Source organism: Dermacentor variabilis, chromosome 4 (genome assembly GCF_050947875.1).
Source record: "Dermacentor variabilis isolate Ectoservices chromosome 4, ASM5094787v1, whole genome shotgun sequence".
NCBI classification, from domain to species: domain Eukaryota; kingdom Metazoa; phylum Arthropoda; class Arachnida; order Ixodida; family Ixodidae; genus Dermacentor; species Dermacentor variabilis.
Genome location: NC_134571.1, coordinates 128585845 through 128609778, shown reverse-complemented (window position 1 = coordinate 128609778; position 23934 = coordinate 128585845). Strand labels below are relative to the sequence as shown.

Here is a 23934-nt window from a genome sequence, read left to right as displayed (position 1 = left end):
TCCTCGACTGCGCTTCCCTTCCCTTGGGAGCCATTCTGTAACTCTAATGGTCCACCGGTTATCTGCCCTAAGCGTTGCATAGCTTGCCCAGCTCCAGTTCTTTATCTTAATCTCAACTAGAAAACCGGCTGTCGCCGTTTGCTCTCCGGTAGACCACCGCACTCTTGCTGTCTCTTAACGTTACGTCTAACATTCTTTCGTTCGATCACTTTTTTCGCGGTTCTTAACTTGCTCTCGAGCTTCTTTGTTAATTTACAAGTTTCTGCTTCATATGTTAGCACGGGTAGAACGCAATGATTGTACCCTTTTCCTTTCAACGACAGTAGTAAGCTTCCAGTAAGGAATTTGGCAAGAGGGGGGGGGGGGGAGGTATGCCGTATGCACTCCAACCCATTTTTGTTCTTTTGTAAATTTCCTCCTAATGATCAGGGTCCCTTGTGAGTAAGTAACCTTACTTACTCTAGGCTAAAGAGGCTGACTGGCAATAATGCATTCTTCTTTCCTTGTCAGGCTATTAAGTATTGCGTGTGTGTGTGTCCTTGTTTTTGTCTTTGTCTTTTGCATATTAATCTTCAACCCCACTCATACACTTTCTCGATTAATGTCCGCAATAATTTGGTGCATTTCATCCCCAGTGTTGCTGAACAGAACAATGTCATCTGCAAACGGAAGGTTGCTGAGATACTCGCCTTTGATCATCACATCTAAGCCTTCCCAGTCTAATAGCTTCAGTACTTGTTCTATGCATGTAGTGGATAACATCGGAGAGATTGCGTTTCCTTTCCTGGTCCCTTTCTTGGTAGGTTTCTTTTTCTCACAATTCTTGTGGAGAACTAAGGTAGCTATGGAGTCTTTGTCAATATTTCCCAAGATATTTGAGTATGCCCCCTGTACGCACTGCTCGAGCACGCAATGCCTCCATGATTGCTGGTATGTCTACTGAATTAAATGCCTTTTGATAACGTACAGGAGCCATATAAAGAGTTTGGTTGTACTTGTATTACATCCCTTGCTGTATGCCGAGCGTAGCCGGACTAGCCGCCGGAAGGAACAGAGCGCACACTCCGATGGTGGGCATGATAACAACCTTTATTTCATGTCAGCAGCATATCTATATAGAAAACACTCACGTAACAAGTGATGTCACGTACAGACAACCTTTCATACATATGGGTGACAGCGCCAGATAACGCGGACACATAAGACACGCGACATAGGCGCTATCTCCGCCGTACTTCGCAGATTTCTCAATTACCTGGTTTATGGCATGCATGTGATCCTTTGCATAACACCCCTTTTTGAAGCCAGCCTCTTGTCTCGGCCGATTGAACTCCAGTGTTGCCCATATTGTCATGGTGAATATAACATGCAATATTGAATGTAAGTTAACGAGTCTATATTTCTTCCAATTCTTTAGCGTCTCCATTCTTGTGGATTAATATAATGTTGGGGATCTTCCAGCTCTTTGGCACACTCGAAGTTGTTAGGCATTGTATATGAAGAGCCACAAGCTTTTCAAGCATAAAATTCGCTCCATCATTAATTACATCAACTGTTATTCCATCTTCCCCTGCCGCTTTTCCCAGACGCATGTCTTACAAGGCCCTTATAATTCCATCGCTGTAGCTATACAAGGAGCATCTGTACATGCTGTTCGTCGCCGCTGTAGTACAGCACGGTGTACTCACCCTGTAATAGGTTGCGCAGCTTGACGAGGCACAGGTCCCGCTTGCGCGCGTCCTCGCCGAGTTCCTCGGCGGCCACCTTCTGGAGCTCCTCGGGCAGCGTCCCGCCGCCGCCGAGGCCGCCGTCTTGGTTAGGGGGCGCCAGGATCCGAGTGGCCGCCATGCGAACGCGCTGCCTGCCTCCGCTGCTGCGCGCAAACGCGACAAAGTTATGTCTCACAATGGGTTCGACCATACAGCGGCGAGTTTTACTGCGATAGCAATGATGTGGACACTCCAGGCGCATTTCTGCTGCCGTCGGCGTCGCCGTGAGGTTCAGCATAAAGTCCAAGGGCGATAAAATCGTCGCCGCGCGCCGTATGCTGTATGTGCGAGTAAAAGCGTGCGCGGGTGAGCCGGCGATCGGGGCTCAATCTCGCGCACGCAAGGGAGGGAAGAGGGGAGGAAGCGCGCCGTCTTCCGTCGCGCTAGGTAGGGGAGGGGGGGAGTGTTCGACTCTGGGTGGCCCAGGCGGCCGCCGCTGTATGTTGAAAGCCATCTGCGACGGGGACAGAGTCCGCCGCGCGCTGTTTCCGCGGCTTGTTCGCGTTAGTGCGAGACGCAGCACGAAGGTCAATTCGCTCGCTGCCGCTGCCGCGCTTGGTCACTCCAGCGTTCTGACAGCGAGTGTCCGCAGTCATCGAGTGAGATGTGTTAACGCTTGCTTGTGCGCGCGTGACACCATGGTTGTTAATTTAGTTAGTATGCCTATGGTTACAACTTTATACGGCCAATAAAACGTACTTCGTATAGCTGTCCACTAATTTGCTATCGCAATCGATGCTTCACCTTTCGGGCGAAACTGCGACTTTTACAGCCAAGCTGTATATATGATTAGGCCTCCGTGCATTTTTGCTCACCGTGAACAAAAACTATCATCACCAATGGCTCATACCTCCGTAAGCAAGCAAAACAATGCAATGACTCCTAGTCCCGTAAGGTTCGTGGCTACTCACTCTACGTGAATTAGCTGCGATGACGCTACCCCTGTTGTGGTTGTCGCTGATTTCAATGTGGATGTGTCCATACCGAAAAGGGGGCGTTTTACACGTTCCGTGTTGCAAACATGTCCCTTGCGAGGTCCCACCGATCCGGCCCAACCTACCACACAGCGGCGTACGTGCATCGATGTGACATTATCAAAGAATGTGATAGCAGTTGGGAGTGAAATAATGACCACCGTTTAGGACAATAAATGAGTTCGTAGGTATGTTCAAAATTATGTCACCTCCGTATCGTGTGCTAAACAGCTTCGCTGGTCAACCACCTTCACAGAGTGGAATGGCTCATGATTTTTTTCATCATGTCAAGCATATTTAGCATCACTCTGCAGGTTTTCTTCTCACATCCGCAGTACAGCCGAGTATAGCATAAATTGCACAGTACTATACTAATAATAACTGCGTTTATGATCGTGGTATTTTAAGCAGAATCCGACCGGGTGCTATTCTCATTAGACTGCAGACTTATGCATATCACGAGAGAAGAGGAACACTGCTAGTCGTTCTCTCGTGCTAGCTAGCGCTGTCATGTATGTATGTATGTATGTATGTATGTATGTATGTATGTATGTATGTATGTATGTATGTATGTATGTATGTATGTATGTATGTATGTATGTATGTATGTATGTATGTATGTATGTATGTATGTATGTATGTATGTATGTATGTATGTATGTATGTATTGTTGTCATTGCTGCCATGTCCTTATTCGGCGCCGCACTTGCGACTGAAATTGCGCCAGTCTCCAAAAAGAGAGTGAGAAGAAGAAAAAACGAAACAAAAAATACCAGCGACCATGTATGAAGGACGTACGTAATCGTCGAATATCGGAATATAGCTGCCATTTAGTGAAGCCAAGCTTCCGCATTAACCGCCGAGGTTGCTTAGTTAAGGCTTTGACGATGCGCTGCTAAGCACGAGGTCGCGGGATCAAATCCCGGTTATGGCGGCTGCATTTCCATGGGGGCGAAATGCAAAAACACCCATGTACTTACATTTAGATGCACGTTAAAAAAACAGTTGCTGAGTTAAAATTAATCCGGAGTCCCCCACTAAAGGCTCATTCACACCGGCGACTGACAGTGGTCGCGCTACCAAGTTGGTCGCAAAGCGACCAGTCGCAAATGGTCGCTTTTCTTGAAAAGCGACCATTTTGGGCCAGTCGCTCGCTGCTCGATTTTTCAGTCGCTCGACCGTGGTCGCAAACTGATAAACCAAACAGCGGCGCACCGGAAGTGATCTTCCATGTGTCTACATCCGGCCTGCTCCCTCGTCACGGCAAATTCCGCGTAGATTCCGGGAGTTCTCGCTGAGAACAATAATCTCCGGGATTGTGACTTGCGGGTCGCGCTCAGCCGGGCTTGCCGGTGTGAACATCAGTCGCCTACGGTCGTTTTTTTTGGTCGCGAGTCGCAAATGGTCGCGCGACCTCCTCAAGTCGCCGGTGTGATTGAGCCTTAAGGCGTGCCTCGTAATCAGATCGCGGTTCTGGCACGTAAAACCCCATAATTTAATTTTTACTTTAAGCTTCCACACTAACACGTCCACTGTGAAGCGATTTGGTATTGTTCGTCTGGATTTATTATCGCCCTTCTAATCGATGGAAACTGGGCAAAAAAAAAATGTGCAAATTGGGACATTTGACGTCCCAGAAGCTGCACACCGCGGGCTATGACATGACGCCGTATACATACGTGTGGAGGTTCCCAACGTCTACAGCCCGAATCACGTTATACCCAGGCGTCTTTTTTTTTTTTTATGTAGTTCACTTGCGAGCGCTCAGACGCGGCACGCATGAGCGCAGCCGCCGAGGAAGGCCGAGGAAGTCTGGCTTACTGTTCATATATAGTGAGTATTCGTTGTTCTGTGCGCGCACATAAAGGAAGGAACGGCGCACTGCACGTCGAAGCCCCCCCCCCCCCCCCCCCCACCATCCTCGGAATGTTAAAGCCCAAGGAAGGAAGTGCGGGACCAACCGCGATGTGCTCTTGCACGCCGGGCAGCACACCCCCCGCGCTATTGTTCTGCACCTCGCGGTCTGGTTCCCAGCCTGCTTCGCTCAAGGCCTCGCCGCGCTCACGCGAGATGTGTCGAGCTGCTCGCTCTTGACCTCGTCGCGGGTGCGTTCATGTGCAAGGGCGGCGGGCGCGATTGAATGGCGGGTATGCACATAACAACACATTCGTCTTACAGACGCGTGTGCCTGCTAACTTTGGGCGTTGGGGCACGATATTGTCAGGGATCAGTTATATGGCGCATGGATAGGAAGCTCTTCCAGTGGGGTAGCTAGGCTCAGTGGAGCCCTGGAATAGGGGCCCACCCTTGCCGGAAGAGGCTCCAAGTCGCCGGCGCCCAAGAAGACGACGGAGACCTCGAGACGCTAAATCCTTGAAGGAACCAAATAAAGTTTATCTCTCTCTCTCTCTTTCTCTCTCTCTCTCTCTCCAGTGCAGCGGCCGAGTATACCGTCAGTGGTAGTATAGTATATATATAGTCCACCGGACAAGCCAATGTAAAAGCCAACTTGGAGAAGTATTAGTTCGGGAGTCTTCTCTTGACGAACGCTGACAAAGCACGGCGGTTTCTCTCTCTCTCTCTCTCTCTCTTTACCTGTCTATAACTGGGCGCACTGTCAACTCAAGTTAGAACGTGGACCAAATAAAAATGGCTGTCAGAACGTCTCGTTGCCGTTTCCAGATACGCCTGCATTCGCAACTGTGGCTTAATTTATGCGCTATATCAATGCGCACTTGTGGGAGTCATACCCCGTGCTTACATGGAAACCGTCTGGTGTGGTAAATTTGCGGTACATATATGTCCGAGTGTGCATTGCGAGCAAAGTGTTGTACGGTTTTACTTACTGCACGCGATAAGTGGGCTGAAAATTCAGCTGTTTCACTGAACCCGCACCTCGCAAACTTTTGAAGACGACCGTATGCCTTTGGCACTTTTACATATCTTGGTTTGCGAATACACTGTGGAGTTTTGTTTATAACCCTACAAAGCCTGAAGGTCATGCCGCATCAAATAAAATTAAAACAACGCGTTCACATTAATTTCTGGTGAAGAGGAGCGCGCTCGTGCAAGAGAACGTGACTGAAATGGCGATCGAGTAATATAATTAGTGTGGTACTTATTTCGTCTTTCTTTCTTTTTTTGTTTTTTGCTGACCTGCCGACAACTGAATATTCCCACCAGCCCATCAAAAACGCTGTACTAAGGGCATTGCGTTAAGTTTCCAGCACTTCCATCGAAATCTTTAGCTATCAGCGCATCGAAAATCATGCGTTGAAGTTTCACCGGTTTCTAAATGGAAGATCTAAGGGAGCCCACGTGACGTTCGAACTAACGTTCGATTCGATCGCGCGGCATCGTGGTTCGTTTCGCTTCCAATCGAGCGGCGAAAACAGCGCGCGCGTCAGCGCCCTCGCCTCGTGACGTCATCGAGCGCATTGAGTTCGTGCTGTGGACGTCAGGATGTGTTACAAGTACGGCACGGCTTGCAATCGTGCCGGCTGGCCGACGCTGAAAGGGGTCGTCGACGCTGGTCGTCGTCGAAGATCTCGACCACTCTCTCTCGCGCGCGCCGCCGCCGCGGTACGCGTTCGCGCGCGGCGATGCCGTTTCCTTTTAAAGGTCACCGACCTCGACGCCGCCGGCTGACGGCGACGACGACGGCTGCCCGCGGTCACAGCGCGTCGGCCGCGTCACCTGCACGCGTCGCGTCGCGAAGATGTGCGCGCTCGCGCCGTGCGTTCCAAGGCACCTCGAGCGGAGACGGCGAAGAGAAATGTTAACCTTGTAAAGGCCAACGTACCGATACGTAATAGAAAAAAATTAACTTCTAGAGTCCTTACACGCCAAAATAACGACCTGATTGTGAGCATTGAGATACTAAGCAAATAGCACTAAGTGATGAGCAGTATTTGAGCAAGGTATGTCGTTGGCGCCAACATTTCGACACGGGGACTTGTCGAAACGTTGTCTTCAGCGGCACTCCTTCTTCGACGAGTGCTCGTCACTTCAAGCCTCCATCTGCCGCTGTACTTCTGTTTTGCTTGTATTTCTACAAACAGGAGTAAGGGAGGACGCCCACACTGGCGCTGTCTCCCCATATAGTCCTGCTCGTCTGAGCTGTTCGTTTGGTATGTAGACGCTCAATCAGCACGCCTAAATGAGCACTCTTGTACTGATTATCAAGCACGCTGAATAGGGACGGGGGCAGGGGCTCCGGATTAGTCTGGGCCACCTGGGGTTCGTTAACGTGCTCCCAATGCACGGTGCACGAGTGTTTTTGCCTTCTGACCCTTTCAGAATGCGGCCGCCGCGGCCGAGGCCCAACCCGTGACCTTGAGCACAGCAACGCAATGCTGTGGCAACTGGACTACAGCGTCGGATTATCCCATACATGCTGCGCGGACTTCGATACCGCAAAATTCAGATTTTTTTATTTTGGTTTCATAATTGTAGAAATTGCGGATCCCATGCGTTTGGGAGCTCGAGTGTCAAGTTCTATATCTGTGACACTAACGGTGTCCACACGTTTATTTCTGACGGACATGATGTCCCCACAAACGCTGCATATGTTGATTCCGTGGGAATCCTCTCGTTATTTACCGGCCGATTGCAACGGTAAATAGCAATGACGCTTGCTGCGGAGAGCTTGTCCAGGACTTCAGTGGGACTTAATCAGGAGTCTGCGCCCCGTACGAGACCCTTGGCGGACGCAAGATGAGGCGCAATAAAGCATTCACCGGGGTGGAAGCGAATGAAATGCATTTCAGCAGGTCTTCAACACAGGTCTGTTCGGGTGACCGACACACTATACGTCCCTGTCCGAAAGCTCAGACGTCAGTGATGGTCTGGTAGGACGTCGTCTTAAGTGCAAAGTACGCGTCAACTTAATAATGCTGTGGCTGCGTGTAGAAAAGAAATTTTGTTTGCAGGGGATTTTAATTCGCATGACGTGTCGGGGGGGCTAAAAACAGATTTGTGCGGTAATAATAATATTTGGGGTTTTACGTGCCAAAACCACTTTCTGATTATGAGGCACGCCGTAGTGGAGGACTCCGGAAATTTTGACCACCTGGGGTTCTTTAACGTGCACCTAAATCTAAGCATACGGGTGTTTTCGCATTTCGCCCCCCTCGAAACGCGGCCGCCGTGGCCGGGATTCGATCCCGTGACCTCGTGCTCAGCAGCCCAACACCGTAGCCACTGAGCAACCACGGCGGGTCAGATTTGTGCGGTAAGCGACTATGGGATGGGACTATTGATAGTCACCTTTCATGTCAGAACACTGGAAAAGTAACGTTTGCTAGAGGTAACTTTCGTTCGGTGTTAGATTTAACATTTTGTAGCTCTGGCATCAATGTTTCGTCGTAGGTAGCGGTTGGTTCAGCGACCAACAGTGATCATCTTCCTGTGTCATTCGAAATCATTTGTCCACTAACATCTTTAAAATACCAGGCATGCACATTTGTGAACCATAAGAAATTTAATAGTTCCTTGCGTTCAGCCGTTTCCAAACTTGCCAATGTCAATGATAAAGAAATCGCTTCAACCATTTGCCCAATTCTAGAGGGCTCCCGGAAGTAAGCTGAATTTCTCATCCCTTCGGCTAAAGGCACTGCTTGTCGTTGGTGGAATGATGAGTGTACGCAGGACTATAGAAAAAGAAAATCCGCTTGGAAAACATTTCTGCATAATCAGTGCCCGACAAATTGGAACAATTATCAGTTTCCTCCTGGTGTATTTAAGCGTACTGTTAATCGAGCCAAAGATGAATATGATATTAAGCATTACGATTATGCATAAAATTAAATAAGTAAGCGTGCTCTATTCGCATTTCTTCGTGATTCACTCTTGTTCGCCCTTAGCATTAGACGCGATCGTTTTGACCCATCAAGAATTGAGCGCCTCCCTAGAATGGATTGCCAAAGGCTTAGAAAAGCGATTTACGGCCTGACTATTCATTTACGGCCTGGATATTCACTCGGCTATTCATTTTGCATTAGATCCTTGAGATAGCTTTACTTCAATTTCCTTATCTGCACTAAATGAGACTGCACTATGCTTGCCGAGTGCAGCCCCGGTCCCTGACGGAGTCACAAATGCAATGTTAAAAATATTGTTACAGGAATCGCCTAACTTTCTTTTAAACCTGCTAAATTATTCAATTAAATATGCTTGGATTCCGTTGCATTGGAAGCTTGCCAAAGTAATAATGATGCTTAAGAAACAAGCGGAAGGGTATGTATAAGAGAACATTAATTAGGCCGAATGCGCTTACGTCAAACGTAATAAAATTATCTGAGAGGCTCCTTCACCTTCGTGTCATGAAATTTAATGACGATAATACCATTCTTAGTCCCTGTCAGACTGGTTGCAGAGCTGGCTGCTCCATCTGGCATGCCCATGTCGACTTAGAAAGCCGAATACAACTCGCTCGACCTCATTGCAATACACGCTGCCTTAGTGACGCTCGATATCGCTAAAGGATACGATACCGTGGAGCACACTGTATTGATAAATCGGTTAGCATCCTGCGATGTTCCTGGGTACATAGTATCGTGTATTCACTAATTGTTAGGTGAAAGAAAAGTCCATTGCTGCAAAAGCGGCTTTTATTCTTCTAGGTACAAACAAACTAGAGGTGTACCGCAAGGCTCAGTTCTTTCCCCGGTGCTTTCTTAATATTCGCATGGGCACACTTCCCTGTCATCAAGAAGTAACTACTTATGTTTAAGCAGACGACATTGCGTTTTTCGCATCTGCAAACTACATCCAGAGGCTATACCAACGACTGCAAACTTTGTGCTCTGGAGAGGTGGTTAGACGTTAATCACTTTATACTCAACTCCAGCAAATGTGCTATTCTCGTTTTTTCGATTCATGACACAGCTCACATCTCATTGTCTTACCACCTTCAAGACATACCACAGGTAGAGTCTGTTAAATACTTTGGAAGGATTTAGAACGCCTCTCTCAACTGGCGCCCACACATAGATCATGTGACTGGAAAATGTACCCGTGCAATCGGGATATTACGTAGGCTGATCAATCGTCAAATAGGATTGAAAAGGGATACACACCTAACGTCATATCGTATAGCGCTGTATTGGATTTTGGTTGCGTGGTCTTCTCTGGAGCTCCAGCCTGCATGTCCTGTCCTCTAATCCTCTTTGAAAGACAAGCATTACGTTTGTATTTAGGTCTTCCTAAATTTGTTGCAAATTCTGTTCTATATATAGACTACCGTGTTCCTCCTATTTCGTGCAGGCTCCGGCTTTTGACAGTGCAGACGTTCTTGAGAATTTATGAATCACCGCTGCGACATCCCCAAACAATATTTATTTCACAGCCTGCGTTCTTTTTTGGTGTCAACTGACCGCGATCACATACTCCGCAAATTACATTCGTACAAAAATTACTTAGTTCCTTGGACGTGCGCATATGCGATGTCCTTCCTATTCCTGACAGAGCTGTTACCACGAATATTCAATTCGATGACATCGTTCCTAATAATGCAAAATTACTTCCATATGGTATTCTATACGCTAAATTGCAAGATAATCTGAAGAGCCTTCAAACAAACATTGTAATTGCGACAGATGCTTCACAGTGCGAAGAAAAGTCAGGTGTAGGAATATTTTCCCTGATTTTTTATGGGACATTTTGTCTTCGGCTACCGCATTTCATGCCGACCTATTTAGCTGAATTTATCGCAGTGGTGCTGGAATTACGCAAATTAGGACCATCAGTTACGTCAGCTGTCATAATCGCCGATCATTGTGCTCATCCCTTACTGCTTCTCGTGATTCTCGCGCAATGAGGACGTTTCATTCATTGGTGCCTGGGTACTTGAGAAGCGTGCGTTTTATTTGGGTGCCCATGACCATAAAGGACTAATTATGAATGAAATGGCAGATTCTCTAGCCAAGGCACCGATAAGTGGCCCGATTCTCCCGTATTACCCTCCGACTGCTCATGTTACTGCTGCTAGATTTCGCAGGAGTGTCACTATGCAGGCAGTATCAGGCTCCGCAATTACCAACTCTGTGGATTACCGACATTTTCTATACCATTGGCACAGAGATGTTTTTTCCAAACACGAAAATTTGAAGTGTCCATCACGAGGCCACGCTGCCGTATACCTACGTTGAACTTATACCTACACAAGGAACTGGTCTACACAAGGAACAAGGAACCCCATTGTGCCATTTTTGCAATGCATTAGAGACGATTGAGCACTACTTGCTGGAATGCCGGCGTTTTTCCTCCGTGAGGAAAATGACATTAGAAATTACAGTGCGACAGCTTGGCCTGCCATTGAACACTCCGGTACTACTGTCTTTCGGAGCGTCTGTGCTTGGGCACTCACACAGGAATGTGTGCTTCGCCTTAGAAAAATTTATTCTTGAACCAAACCGATTTCATTGATGACCATACTATTCTATTTATTCCTCCTCTATTGCCGCATTGATATATTATAGATAATTTTTTTTCCTCTACGTAGCATGACAGTCTACTGAACCGTTTCGATTTTCTCTCGGCTAAATTCATGTAACAAAATTTTAGGTTGTTACCTCCATTTTCTGCACACTTAAGCAAAGTCTGCCCGACTCTTGGCCAATCCCCGCGAGTGGGTAAGCGCCAAACTCATCAAGGACATCATCATCATCATCAGGAAGACGAAGTGATTCTTTGATAGAACGCTTGTACTTTTGTCTCCGCTTTTTCGCTTTGTTTCCCTGCATTTCTGGGAGCTTCCGCTCCCTCCTTGCGGCAATGGATGAAGAAATCTCCGAGGACTTCCCTGATGTGCAGCCGTCAGGTCGGCTAGCGTCCAGGAAACGTGGAAGTGCGTCAAGCGATACAGACGGCGAGGCCACTGAGATATGTTCGGACAGCTACGACTCGTCAGACGATGACTTCCAGGTCGTGATGAGCAGATCAGCGAAAAGAAGACTACTGCAGGCATCTTCGTCGCCAAGTGCTTTTACCGTGAAGAGTGCACCGCTGCGCTGGCCGCACACTGTGCTCTTTATGCCCGTGGACCCGGCGACCAATTTGCGGCTCCTCAACAGGCAGGTCCTCTCTTCCTTACTCGAGAGAATCGCACCAAATGAGATTAAAGACGTGCGAATAAACTCGCGGAAAAATGTCCTGGCAGTTGATGTCTTACATCGCAGCGTCCTACAACACCTACGTAATATAACTGATATCGACAATTTAAAGGCGCGATCAATGATCCCTACAGGCGGCGATGGTGCTGCGGGCGTCATTTATGACGTCGACGTTGCCATTCCTAATGACGACTTGCTAACGCTGATAAAGCCAACGACAGAAGGCAATTTCATTACAAGGATTTCCAGATTGGGAAGCACACACTGCGTGAAGATTTTGTTTAGAAGGAGACAGTCTTCCTTCCCACGTCAAAGTAGGACATGTCCGCCATCCAGTACGACCATTCGTACCGAAGCCCCTCCAGTGTTTCAAGTGTTGCAAGATTGGCCACGTGAAGGGTGTCTGCGTGAACAACGTCGTGTGCCCGCGGTGCTCTGAGTCCCATTCAGAAGACGCCTGCAGCGCACATGTTCTAAAGTGCCCTAACTGCAGTGGTCCTGACAAGGCCTCATCAAAGGATTGCCCGCGGATGCGGAAGGAATTCACGATTCTGAAACGAATGGTGCGGGATAATTCAACGCATCGAGAGGCTGCTACCGCCGTTCGGCGACGTCGGCATCGACACCGAAAACATTCACGAATTTCCGCAACTGCAGATAGGTACACGCCAGCTACCGTCAGAAGGACTGCCGCATCACCACACTGCGCCACCAAGACAGATACAAGGAAAGCAAACAAAGCGGAGAGGCTCGCCCGTCCTGAAGAATGGCCTGAGCTACCGAGGGTACAAATCCCTGCTAAGTTACCTCAAAACGCACCGACTTTGACGACTTCTGCAACTGTTGAAGCGACGCTGGCTGATGATCTCCAGGTCATCAACATTCTGCGGTCGCTGATGAGTGCCATTCGTGTTATACTTACCAACATGAAGTCTTCGTCTGCGCAAAGCGCACTACAGGTGCTGGACACTTTGAGTCCAGTACTTGCAGCTCTTGGTTAAAATCATGGCTCTCCAGAAGCCGTCTTTCGTGACGAAGTCCGAAACGCGTCGATATTTCAGTGCAACGCCAGAGGACTGAAGTCACGCATGTCGGACTTTCGACAGTTTGTGTTCACGAATAAGTTCCCAGTCATGGTCATCTGCGAGCCCCTATCAGATAACATCAGACTGTCCGGGTATGAATGTTTCATGTCCGCCACCCACGGAGAATGCAGCAAGATCATCGTATTCATGCGACGTGATCTTACGTATGTCCATCACCCAGTGTCGCCTGACCAAGAAAACCAATACGTATGTCTGACAGTGAAGAAAAGCAAGCTCACTTTCACATTAATTGGAGCCTACATATCGCCCTCAAGTCGGTTGGACTGCGAGAGATTACGGCGAATCACGACGGCGACTCCGCAGCCTTTGGTGATTACTGGAGATTTTAATGCTCACCACCATCTCTGGGGAAGTTCTAAGATAAACTCGAGAGGCAAAAGATTAGTGACATTTGCCTCCGAACAAGAACTGTGCTTGTTACATGATGGAAGCCCCACCTTTCTACGTGGAAATGTCTACTGTAGCTGCCTGGACCTGACCTTTGTTTCACGCTCCTTCACTAGAAAGGTCAGGTGATTTCCGGATATTGAAACGCGGAGAAGTGACCACCTACCCACTTATCTTAGGGTTGAAGGGTTGACGGACTCCAGGTTAGCCGCCGTCACACAATGTATCGACTGGCCAACGTTCAAGTCAATTCTCGGAGACGGCTGTCATGATGACTTGTCCTCTAGCCTAGAGAACATCATAAAAGGTGCCCTAGAGGCTGCGAAACATTCGCTTCTGAGAACGTATACACGCACCCAATACGACATTGAGCAAGAGAAGCTTCGTGCAATTCGTCGTCGTGCAGAGCGAAGATACAGGCGCACGAAGTCTGTACATGACTTGAGGTTGGCCAGAAGAACTCAAAAGAAAATTCAGCGTCGCATGGACAAACTTGCATCGCAAAGATGGAAATCATTCTGCGAATCTTTGGATCCACGAAAACCTTTGTCTCACATATGGAGAACTGTTCGTGGTCTCCGTGGAACCCCTCAGCAGCGCCACCCTTTTAAGTCTTTGGCTCTTCACCAACAATGCAGCGAGATTGACGGAGCGGAAGCTTCCTGCAGGAGGATTGCTGGCGAAACTAGTTCCGCTGGAACATCGACGCTCCGCCACTCACCGATTTCACGCGACCCCCGCATAGATAGTCCTTTCTCCATGGACGAGCTCGAAGCTGCACTGGCCTTGTGCAAGCGTTCATCTTCACCAGGACCCGGCGGTATAACCTACCGTGCCCTGTGTAATCTTGGTGAAGAGGCTCGAAAAGTGCTGCTGCTCTTGTTCAACAGCTCCTGGCAGACAGGTACGGTTCCCCAGGAATGGAAGACCAGTCGCCTAATTCCACTGCTCAAGCCTGGCAAGTCGCCTGTAGACATTGCATCATACCGACCAATTGCGCCTGCCAGTTGCATCGTAAAACTAATGGAGAGGATAGTTCTAGCATGGCTAGAATGGTACCTCGAGCATTACCAGGTATATCCAGATGCAGTGGCCGGTTTCAACAGGCGTGGCCGTTCTTCCATAGACAGCGTTATCGACTTGGTGACATACGTCGAGCACCAGAAGTCCTGCAAAAGATTATCTGCTGCCATGTTTCCGGATGTTAAAGGAGCGTACGATAACGTAACGCACGAAGCGATTTTCAACGCGTTAGAGGCAGTAGGACTTGGCGGCAAAGTATATTTTTGGATAAGTAGCTATCTACATAATAGATCCTTTTTCGTACTTACCGAGGATGGCCCGACCTCCCAGCATTACAGTAACCGTGGGGTGCCTCAGGGCGGAGTACTCAGCCCAACGCTCTTCAGTCTAACACTCATTGGACTCGCCGACATCCTGCCAGGCACCGTTAGGCTCTCCATCTATGCCAACGACATTTGCATTTGGACGTCGGCTGTGACGCGACTGCAGCTTCGCGCGCGGCTTTAAAAGTCAGCCACTTTAACATCATCCTACCTTCGAGAACAAGGACTTCGTATCATACGAAAAGTGCGCAGCGGTGGCATTTACCAGGAAATCAATGTCTCCATACGTGATATCCGTCGACAGACACATGATCTCGTACAGCACGAGTCACAGATTTTGGGGGGTGGTCCTTGACAAAAATTTCTCCTGGATCCCTCATGTGAATTATGTGAAAAAACGCCTAACAGGAATTTGCCATATGTTTAAGTTCCTTGCAGGAAAGACCTGGGGAGTGCCAATACAATCCATGCTGCAACTGTACAGAGTCCTCTTTATTGGATTCATGCGATACAGCCTACCGGTAATGTCCAACACCTGCAGAACTAACCTGAATATAATCCAAAGCATCCAAGCCCAAGCCCTCAAGATATGTCTCGGTCTACCGCGGAGTGCGTCAATGACTGAAGTTATTGCAGTTGCTCAAGATTTCACTATGAGAACGCACATTAGCATTGAAACAATGCGTGTGCACATAAGACACTTCGCCCGGACCCCTACCCACCACCTAGCAAGTCTCCCAGTAGATAGGCCCCACACGACATTCAGTGCGACTGTCTTCGCGCACCGTGCCGTGATCATTCCTACATGGTGCATGCGCCGTGATCAAGTGAACCTTACAATCCCAGGACTTCAGAAAAAGTCGGACTTGCCATCATCAGCGCTCGAGCAACTAACTTTACTTCTCTTGTACGAGAAATACAGCGACTGCACACACGTCTACACTGATGGATCAACCACATCAACAAGTTCCGGCGGCGCTGTAGTTATACCAGCAATGAGAATAACCAAGCGGTTCAAGACTTCCCATATCACTACGTCTACAGCTGCAGAGCTCGCGGCTCTCCGCGACGCGCTTCAAGTGATAAATGCTGAAAGTCTTAGAAAATGGGCAGTCTTCTGCGATTCAAGGGTGGCCTTGCAATGTGTGCAGTCATTTCTCCGACATGGAACTCACGATCAGCTCACGTGCAAAATCGCGGAACTTGTCCATCACTTAAGAGAAAAAGGCCATGATATCTCTTTTCAGTGGATACCAGGTCATTGCGGTATCATTGGAAATGATGACGCCGATAAGGCAGCTCAAACGTCAAACCAAGAAGACCGCTGCGTCCCCATTCCTCTCTCAAGGACCGACGCCGCGAGACAACTTGGCATTCTAGCACGCACGATCTCTTTAGCAGAGTGTAACACCGTACATACAAGGCGCACAAGACTGCACAGACTAAACCCGTCACTTCAACTCAGACCTCCAGCCGGTCTGCACCGGCCTGAAGCGTTTCTTCTGTGTCGGTTATGGCTTGGAGTGGCCTTCACGAATGCCTACTCAGCACTAGTTGGAATGGCTGATAGTCCTGCATGTGATGTTTGCGGATGCGAGGAGAACATTGACCACTTATTGTGCCATTGTCCTCAATTTCAAACACAAAGACAGTATTTGTCGAACACATTGAGGAAACTAGATGATCGCCCTCTGAGTGAACAGACAATATTAGAGCACCGTCCCGACCTATCATCGGCTCAGAAGGCAGTGAAGGCACTTTTGTGTTTTCTCAGAACTTCTGGTTTGCTCGAACGACTTTAACTGAAGTGCTGTCCGTACACGTACCTACACCTTCTCTCTCCCTTCTTTCTTTTCCCCTTCTCCCATCCCCCAGTGTATGGTAGCCAACCAGACTATTGACTGGTTAACATCACTGCCTTCCTGTATTCTTCTCTCTCTCTCTCTCTCTATCTACACAAATCTGGTCTGGTCCCCTCACCGTTATGCTCATTCTGTGGCGAAGCGGAGACAATAGACCATTTCTTGTTGTCTTGCAGGCGTTTTTTCTGTTATAAGGACCCGCTTCGCAATATTGGCCTAAATTTATCAGTGCCTGTGATACTATCTTTCGGAGGCTCCATTATAGGGTTCAGTCACAGAAATGTTTGCTTGGCAATCCAAAATTACTTAATTGAAGCCAATCGATTACCGTGTTAGACTGATCGTCCTCCCTCACCAGCATAGCTTTCTTTTATTTATTATCTATTATCAGATTATTTAATACACGGTTTTCTTCTCATTGTTTCCCCCCCCCCACAAACAAATTTTTTTGCTTTTTAAGTTCCAACGTTCAAATTGTTAACTCCCTTGTTTTTTTCATACACCTAATTTAACCACCCGGTTCATGGCCAATCCCCCACTGAGGGTATGCACCACTGCCACTCAGGACGACAACAACCACAGCAACGTCAGTGGAGATAGGCCGATGCAAGATATCCACCTGCAGCGGTGTCGCACAGGTGATGTACGCCTATGGTTAATATACGACGACAGCTGTCCACACAAACTGAAAACGAAGCCTTGGGTAGATTGGGGTGGCGCGCACTTCCAGCTTCCTGCCTGAAGTTTTCCCCCCTATTGCTGAAAAAGATTTCCGCAAAAAAAAATTATCTTTTGTTGATTATGCTTATTATTGATATGTCTTGCACGCCTAGATAGAAAATAAACATTTTCTTTTCTGGCTATTTATATGTCTTGTCCTGATAGGGATAACTGCGCGTAAAGATTGGCTATGATAGGTCCCCAATTTTCTTTAATTTTGATCTCGGTAGTAGGTATAGTTCTCCCAGGGCAGCGAGATAAATTCTGCGTCATTCGTAAAACACACTGATGACGCTTCGTAACGCTTGCACATGGGTTTGCTAAAAAGGCAGTAATTAACGTACATTCTTTGAACTTCGCTTACACATAAACCCATAAGCTGCTCCTTAATTACTTTAACCAAATATAAACAAGGTGCCTCATTTAGTTCGGAGAAAACCTACTATGAAGCACGCACGTAACCATACAAACAGAAAGAAAACCGGTATTCAGTAATTATCTTGAACGGTCATGATTAAGTCAGAAACGTTGAACTTTCTCCACACATCAATCACCTCTAACATGGCTCCCATTTGTAGGAAATGGGAACTCAGCGTCAAGTACAGCTTTCTTATGAGGCTTTGAAAAACATATACGAAAGCTTTGAAGTACTTGCTTAAACGGTTTCTTTTTCTTTTTTGTAAAGCCCGTTATGGAACTGACGTTCTTGAATATGGCCACACATCGCCCACAAAATGGCCTCTATTCTCCGAAGATGTCAAATTAGTGGTACATCGAGTTCTTTCAGGGCATCGGGCGAACTTCCTACGCGACCCGTAAAGTACGTTCGTAAAGCTCTGGAACGCTTGTATCAGTAATTTTCTGCAGAAAGCTGTGAATCACCCACACAGTTGAAACTTTCATCGTACAACACCTACAACATAGTTCCTATTTCAACAGAAATATACATAACGTTGTTCGACTAGTTCACCGAAGAGACATGAAAAACCACATATGCGCGTTATACATAACGCATAAATATATAGAGGAAACGAGCACTCGGTAATTATTTTTAGACCACGAAATTAACCCACACCTTCAAAGCGATCCATACGCGTCACCCACCAACATGGCCCCCTTTCCCAGTAAATATAGGATGGCTACCACATTTGGTTCTCTCAGGGAAACGGAGAAATTTCGTAAGCGTTTCAACGGTTCTAAACAGACAGAGAACGAGGGTTTGGCGGTATTCATTACGCCCCTAATTAACCCACGCACTTCAATATTTTCTAAGACATCGCGCTTGACATTCCCCGCATTGTCTCTACTATATATAAACTCTCTGAATTAGCTAGTTCTCCCAGTATACCGTGAAAACACGCATACAGCGTATTCGAGCGCTTATAAAGACGCACTAACAGCTTCACTTAATCGATAGGATGGTAGAAGAGAAAATGGCAGTGTCTGTGGGGCACCACAACGGGGTTCTTGATGTTTGGCGGGAGCGTCAACCATGCCTCCGCCAAAGATGAAAACTGGGAGTGGGTATTCTCTTTAACCCACAAGTATTTCACGACTATGGGCTTCCGACAAACATGCTGCCCAAATACCTAACGCAACTTATGCTACCTCTGTTACGCATTTTACCCAATGTGCTCTTCTAGCATGGGGCGAACGGATTGTTTCGTACTGTCTTGGAATGCTCAGCAGTCGAGTATGTCATCTGCGTTTGCTAAATTTTGTTCTTAGATGGGGGAAAAGAAAAATTTAATGATAAGAAAGGTGGAGAGGTCGGCCTCGGGTATACATTCCTCTAGTTAGCTGTCCTGCAGAGGGGGAAAGGGAAGAGCGAAAGAAGCAGCAACAAGAGTGATGACGATGACGACAGAGGCAAAACACAAGGCCGGGCACTGTACACTTACAGCTTAGAGATACAGACTCGCACGTAGCAAGCATAAAGCCAAGCAATGACTGAATGGCCGGAAAACTAGACTTACAATCACGCCAAGTACACGATATAAAATCTTCTGACAACGGTTGGCTGTCGAGGCGAGCAAGGGTGCTGCACACTTCTCATTATTTTATATATATTTTTGCGCGTGTATGTTGCAGTATTAGGGCCTTAGGCATTCCGAAAATTTATATGCTTGCACTTCCCAACCAATGCTCGTTGAAAACGGCATTTACAAATTACCACGAACGCATATTGTGCGTGTATAGAGCACTAAGAGCACTGACGACTTTTGGGAGTCGTCGTGACATCCGGACCAAGCGGAACTGCATCGGCTTGACAAGGCGAGTGAAGTTTGACGGTTCACGTTTTCACGCGAATCGGACTTCCAATAAAGGACACATCGTGTCGATTTCGCGCCGCACGTTGAGGCAAACGCGGCGAATGACGAGTCAGAATACGACTGCGTGGACTTGGCGGAATCACGTATACGTGTGTGTTTCGCTAGTAATGAAAGGATCGGTGCCATAACACGCGATGTTTTCGATGCGTGACCCAGCTTCAGCTGCAGCCTGGCGCCAGCTGCGGCTTTTTTCTATTCCTCTGTGTTTGTAGCACCGCTTAACGAACCCCGTCACATACGGCGCACGGCATCGGCAACAATCTGTCGGTGAAGTAATTTCTCTGTTACAGTGACTGCGCTGCTGCTTAAACCAGCTTTTTGGCTTGGCTTCCATTTTCACACTGTACCTTGGAATTGATTGATTGATTGATTGATTGATTGATTGATTGATTGATTGATTGATTGATTGATTGATTGATTGATTGATTGATTGATTGATTGATTGATTGATTGATTGATTGATTGATTGATTGATTGATTGATTGATTGATTGATTGATAAGGGCAGCGCTTCGGGATGTAGGGGACGCACAAATTCAAGATATCTTATAAAAGGACAAATTTCTGAACCAAAGTAGGTTACCGTAGAAGCTGAAGCTGCGAGCTCCGTTGAATTCGAATTATATGCCATCAGTGCTGCCATCGTTGAAATATTTGGTGTCGTGCATGGGGCGACCCTTACAGATTTCCTCACATGGGCCTGGGGTTCGACACCTGAGGACCCCGTGAGTTGTCAAAAGTGTTCAGTATCTACAACGACCTTTATTTAACAGCTGTTTTTTTTTACTGTGCCCAGAAATGAGGCCTCTACACGAGGGAAGAGCTGCCAAGCTATGCACAGCCTAGACAGAAAGTTATACGCATTCGCTCATGGACCATAAGCACTGCGAGTCAGCACTTGGATTCTTACGTACAGTACAGGGGCGTCCACGCCTTCATGCGTCATATGCAACATGGCTATTCTAATTTCTTTTATATAAAGAAATACATAACAAAACCTTATGTATACTGCACACATAATTAGACAGTGTACTTATAAAAAAGATGAAGCCCTGTCATGTACCCAATTTAAATTGAAGCCTTGTTAACATGTCGCGCTCGAGGTTCTTTTTGAAGCACCTGGAAAATTAAGGTCGGTGCTCACAAAACTCTTACACATAAGGCCGGCACCGACCGCGATTGACCATAACCCCGGCAATATCGTGGTTATCGCGCCGATCGTTATAACAAGGGGAGGACCCCCCGAACGTTAGCCAATGACAAAGCTCTTGCATAAGAGTAGACCCTGCGTGTGGGCGGGCCCTGCGACGTTAAACAAGTTCTGATTGCGCAAGGTACAAACATTTGCTGAAAAATTGTACGCCATCTGCCGCTGATGTGACTCAATTGAAGATGTTGGCATCTTGTAATAAAAATTTTACAACCTATTTGGCGCCGAAGTGGCGTGGATACTCGAAATTGTCCGTAAAGCTAGCGCATCTCTGACGGAGTTAAACGCGTAGCAGTTGTGTGGCAGCTTTCCATTCTCGCTGCAGCGGGTACTTCGTTTTTGGTCGTTGTTTTTCACGTTTGACGATGTCGCTAATTTAAGAACATCGAACTTCACAGTCGACTTTCCATAGCGCCTAAATGGTTTCCATGTCTTCCGCAAGTTAAAGATTCCACTGCCGTCGGTTCTTTGCCACTATACAGTCAAGTCGAGACAGCGCGTACTCGCTACCTAAAGGTAAGCTCGCTTCCTCGACAAACAACTTTAATGTGCTCAGGGAGAAGCGTACCGTAAAAAAAAAAAAAAGAAGAACGAGTGATCGCAAACCCAAAGCGAAGAAGCAGGTCGAGTTAGGAGGAGGCTATAGGAAGAAGAAGAAATATCTCTTCGTGTGCGCTAAGAATAACCAATCAATTATTTCGCACCGAGTCCAAGTTTATACTTCGAATGTGAAGATACCTTTTCTTTTTCGGCTAAACAAATCCAAACAGCAAATTACGCTTTCTTTATTCTGAACTGCAGCGTTGCGCCAAGCATCTATTTAAAGGTTATAATGGGCAGTCGAAGCCTCTTTCTTTGCGCAATGTAAGTATAGGTATTTGTTCGTTTGTCCCTCTGAAGGATTCCTTTCTTTCCTTTTTTCTTTCTTTCTTTCTTTTTAGGTCATCCACACTGCTCTCATGATGTGAAATTTACAGTGGTGGGCCACATCTCACGGTGTTAGCGAAAATTGAAGCTAATACCGAGTATGAGAATTTGGCTAGTTTCGCGGATGGTGGGCCATTTAGCTGGACTTTGCAGTATATGTGCAGTCGCTGCGAGTAGGAAGAGACATCTTTATGTCCGGCGCTCGGCGGGAATCGTCAGGTGTCGTCCGGCACTTGGAGGTAGAGTTGCTGTATATGCCACCTTTGGTAGCACGGTATAGCAGTACCGTACAGTAGCACAGTATATGATACCTTTGGCAGCATATGCAGTAACTCTAGTTGGAGGTGCTCCGCGAGGCCCACGGGAGTTCTTCAGGTGCATCGCGTGGTAGTTTGAGCTATGGTCTTCGAAGGATGAGGAACGTGAGGACGCGTGTGCCCTGCTGAGAGCCTTCGCGGCAGTGCCTCTTTTGTGGGTGTGGGCAGAGCTAGAGAGTGTGCGAGGAAGAGGAGGAAGAGGAGGAAAGGTGTTCCGGACAGTGAAACCAACGAGGCGCGCGAGTATTGAGTGAGTTGGTGGGTGATCAGTGGAGTTAACAGGGAAGCGAGATTGCGTACGGCAGGGGATGCAGACATCCCCGTGGCTCACGTTAGGAGAAGGCGGGGCCAACGTTCGTCTTGTTTGCGTGGCGCTCTTATAAATCGCCTTTGCGTGGCTTGTCTCTTCCTTGCCGCTTGAGTACACGGCGCATCTGGTCAGAGGAGGAGAAGCGCGAGTTAGATCAAGTGCGATCTCATTCCCGCGAGATGTCCGCGTGGTCAGGTAGTCATTGTACGTCACAGAGGAGGTGGGGAGTTGGCGGGAGTGTATAGCGTCGGACGGATGCGTGTATGTGCCGCGGAAGCGTGCCTTGCTGGAAAGCTGTGGCAAGCCTGCCCGCTTTCGGCACGAATTAACGTTTTGTCACAGCGGTGTGATGGAAGCGTGATTGCTTTAGTTACGGCCAGAATTCCCGACTTCGGTAGCGCTCGGGACATAGATATGGCAGTTGACAATTTGCCAGCCTCTGGTCACCATGACTGTTGTGCTTTGACTAACAGTGTGGTTAGCGTCGACGTAGTACACTGACACGCGTGCTTCTTTACCCGGTGACTTCATTTCACCGTTATATCGCTCGGCGCAAGACGCGCCTTTCTGTATGCCAGGACATTCTAGAGCGTTGTAGCCGATTCTACCTGCAGCCTATGTTGTCGCGGCGCCTTGTGTAATCAACCTGTGAGCGCGACCCGAATTGTTTTATACTTTCTGGAAAGCACGCGAACACCAGCGATTAGCTGATTTGAAAATTATAACAGCGCTGACACATACAACCACAAAAGAACAAGGACGCTGTTATAATTTTCAAATCAAGCATTCGCCAACTCGCCCAGAAAGAAGTTTTAATGAACCAGCGATTATGCAGGAACGGTCGGAAAGTCATGAATAAATAGCCGACGCGTCCGACTCGTAGATCAGAGTTTCGGCCATCGCCGACTGCGCTCGCAGCTGTGGTTGTGCTTCGAGCGTCACCTTTGTGGGCACATGTTCGTCCAATAAAAAGTTAGTTTCATGATTGACAAGTTTTGCTACTGGTTCGTCACCGTCACTACAACTTGACAATGTGGCAATCTATCGTGCGTATCACTAAGTGTCTCGTGATTGTACGCTCGACGCTCTTTCCTGTTGATGGTGAGGGGGCATTCGGTTTGGCATTGGTAGGACTGTAACATTGTCAAAGCCATCCCGTGGTGCTTAATGCCATAATGCTTCGAGGCTTGTGAAAATACGAGCAGCGTAATACGGAGAAGCGCTCGAAAGCGTTATGCGCCTGTTTAAACGGTTTTCTGAGAAAATAAGAAAACAAGATCATTCACGAAGTTTATGTCTTGAGGAACTGTTGGAAATGTTAGGGCGACGTGCAGGCAAATTTTGAAGTGAGCGTGTTCGTGACGGGTTAAGTTAAAATTGTTAAATCTTTATTTTCGGCCCTTTTGGAGGCGTTATAAGAAACGTTTACAAATTTGCCCACTTCCCTGGGAAGATAAGGAACAGCAGAAATTTCATATTTAAGGGGAATAAAGGCCGCTCTTTGGATGACATATACTGAAAGTTCAAAGGGTCTAGATCAGTTATGAGCTTTGAAAATAAT

At 47.5% G+C, this 23934-nt stretch overlaps 1 protein-coding gene across 3 annotated transcripts in view; it reads right to left on the bottom strand.

The window, feature by feature from the left end:
- The window catches only part of LOC142579766 (alpha-tocopherol transfer protein-like), a 92456-nt gene that overhangs the window by 38658 nt on the left and 29864 nt on the right, over nt 1-23934 (bottom strand). Inside the window, exon 2 of one of the 3 annotated variants that reach the window (XM_075690317.1) lies at nt 1689-1873. In XM_075690317.1, the coding sequence (XP_075546432.1) occupies nt 1689-1848 (160 nt within the window). In that variant the 5' untranslated portion in view covers nt 1849-1873. Of the gene's footprint in view, nt 1-1688; nt 1939-23934 lie in introns of those variants that run through there. The other 2 variants (XM_075690318.1, XM_075690316.1) reach the window with 2 other exon arrangements.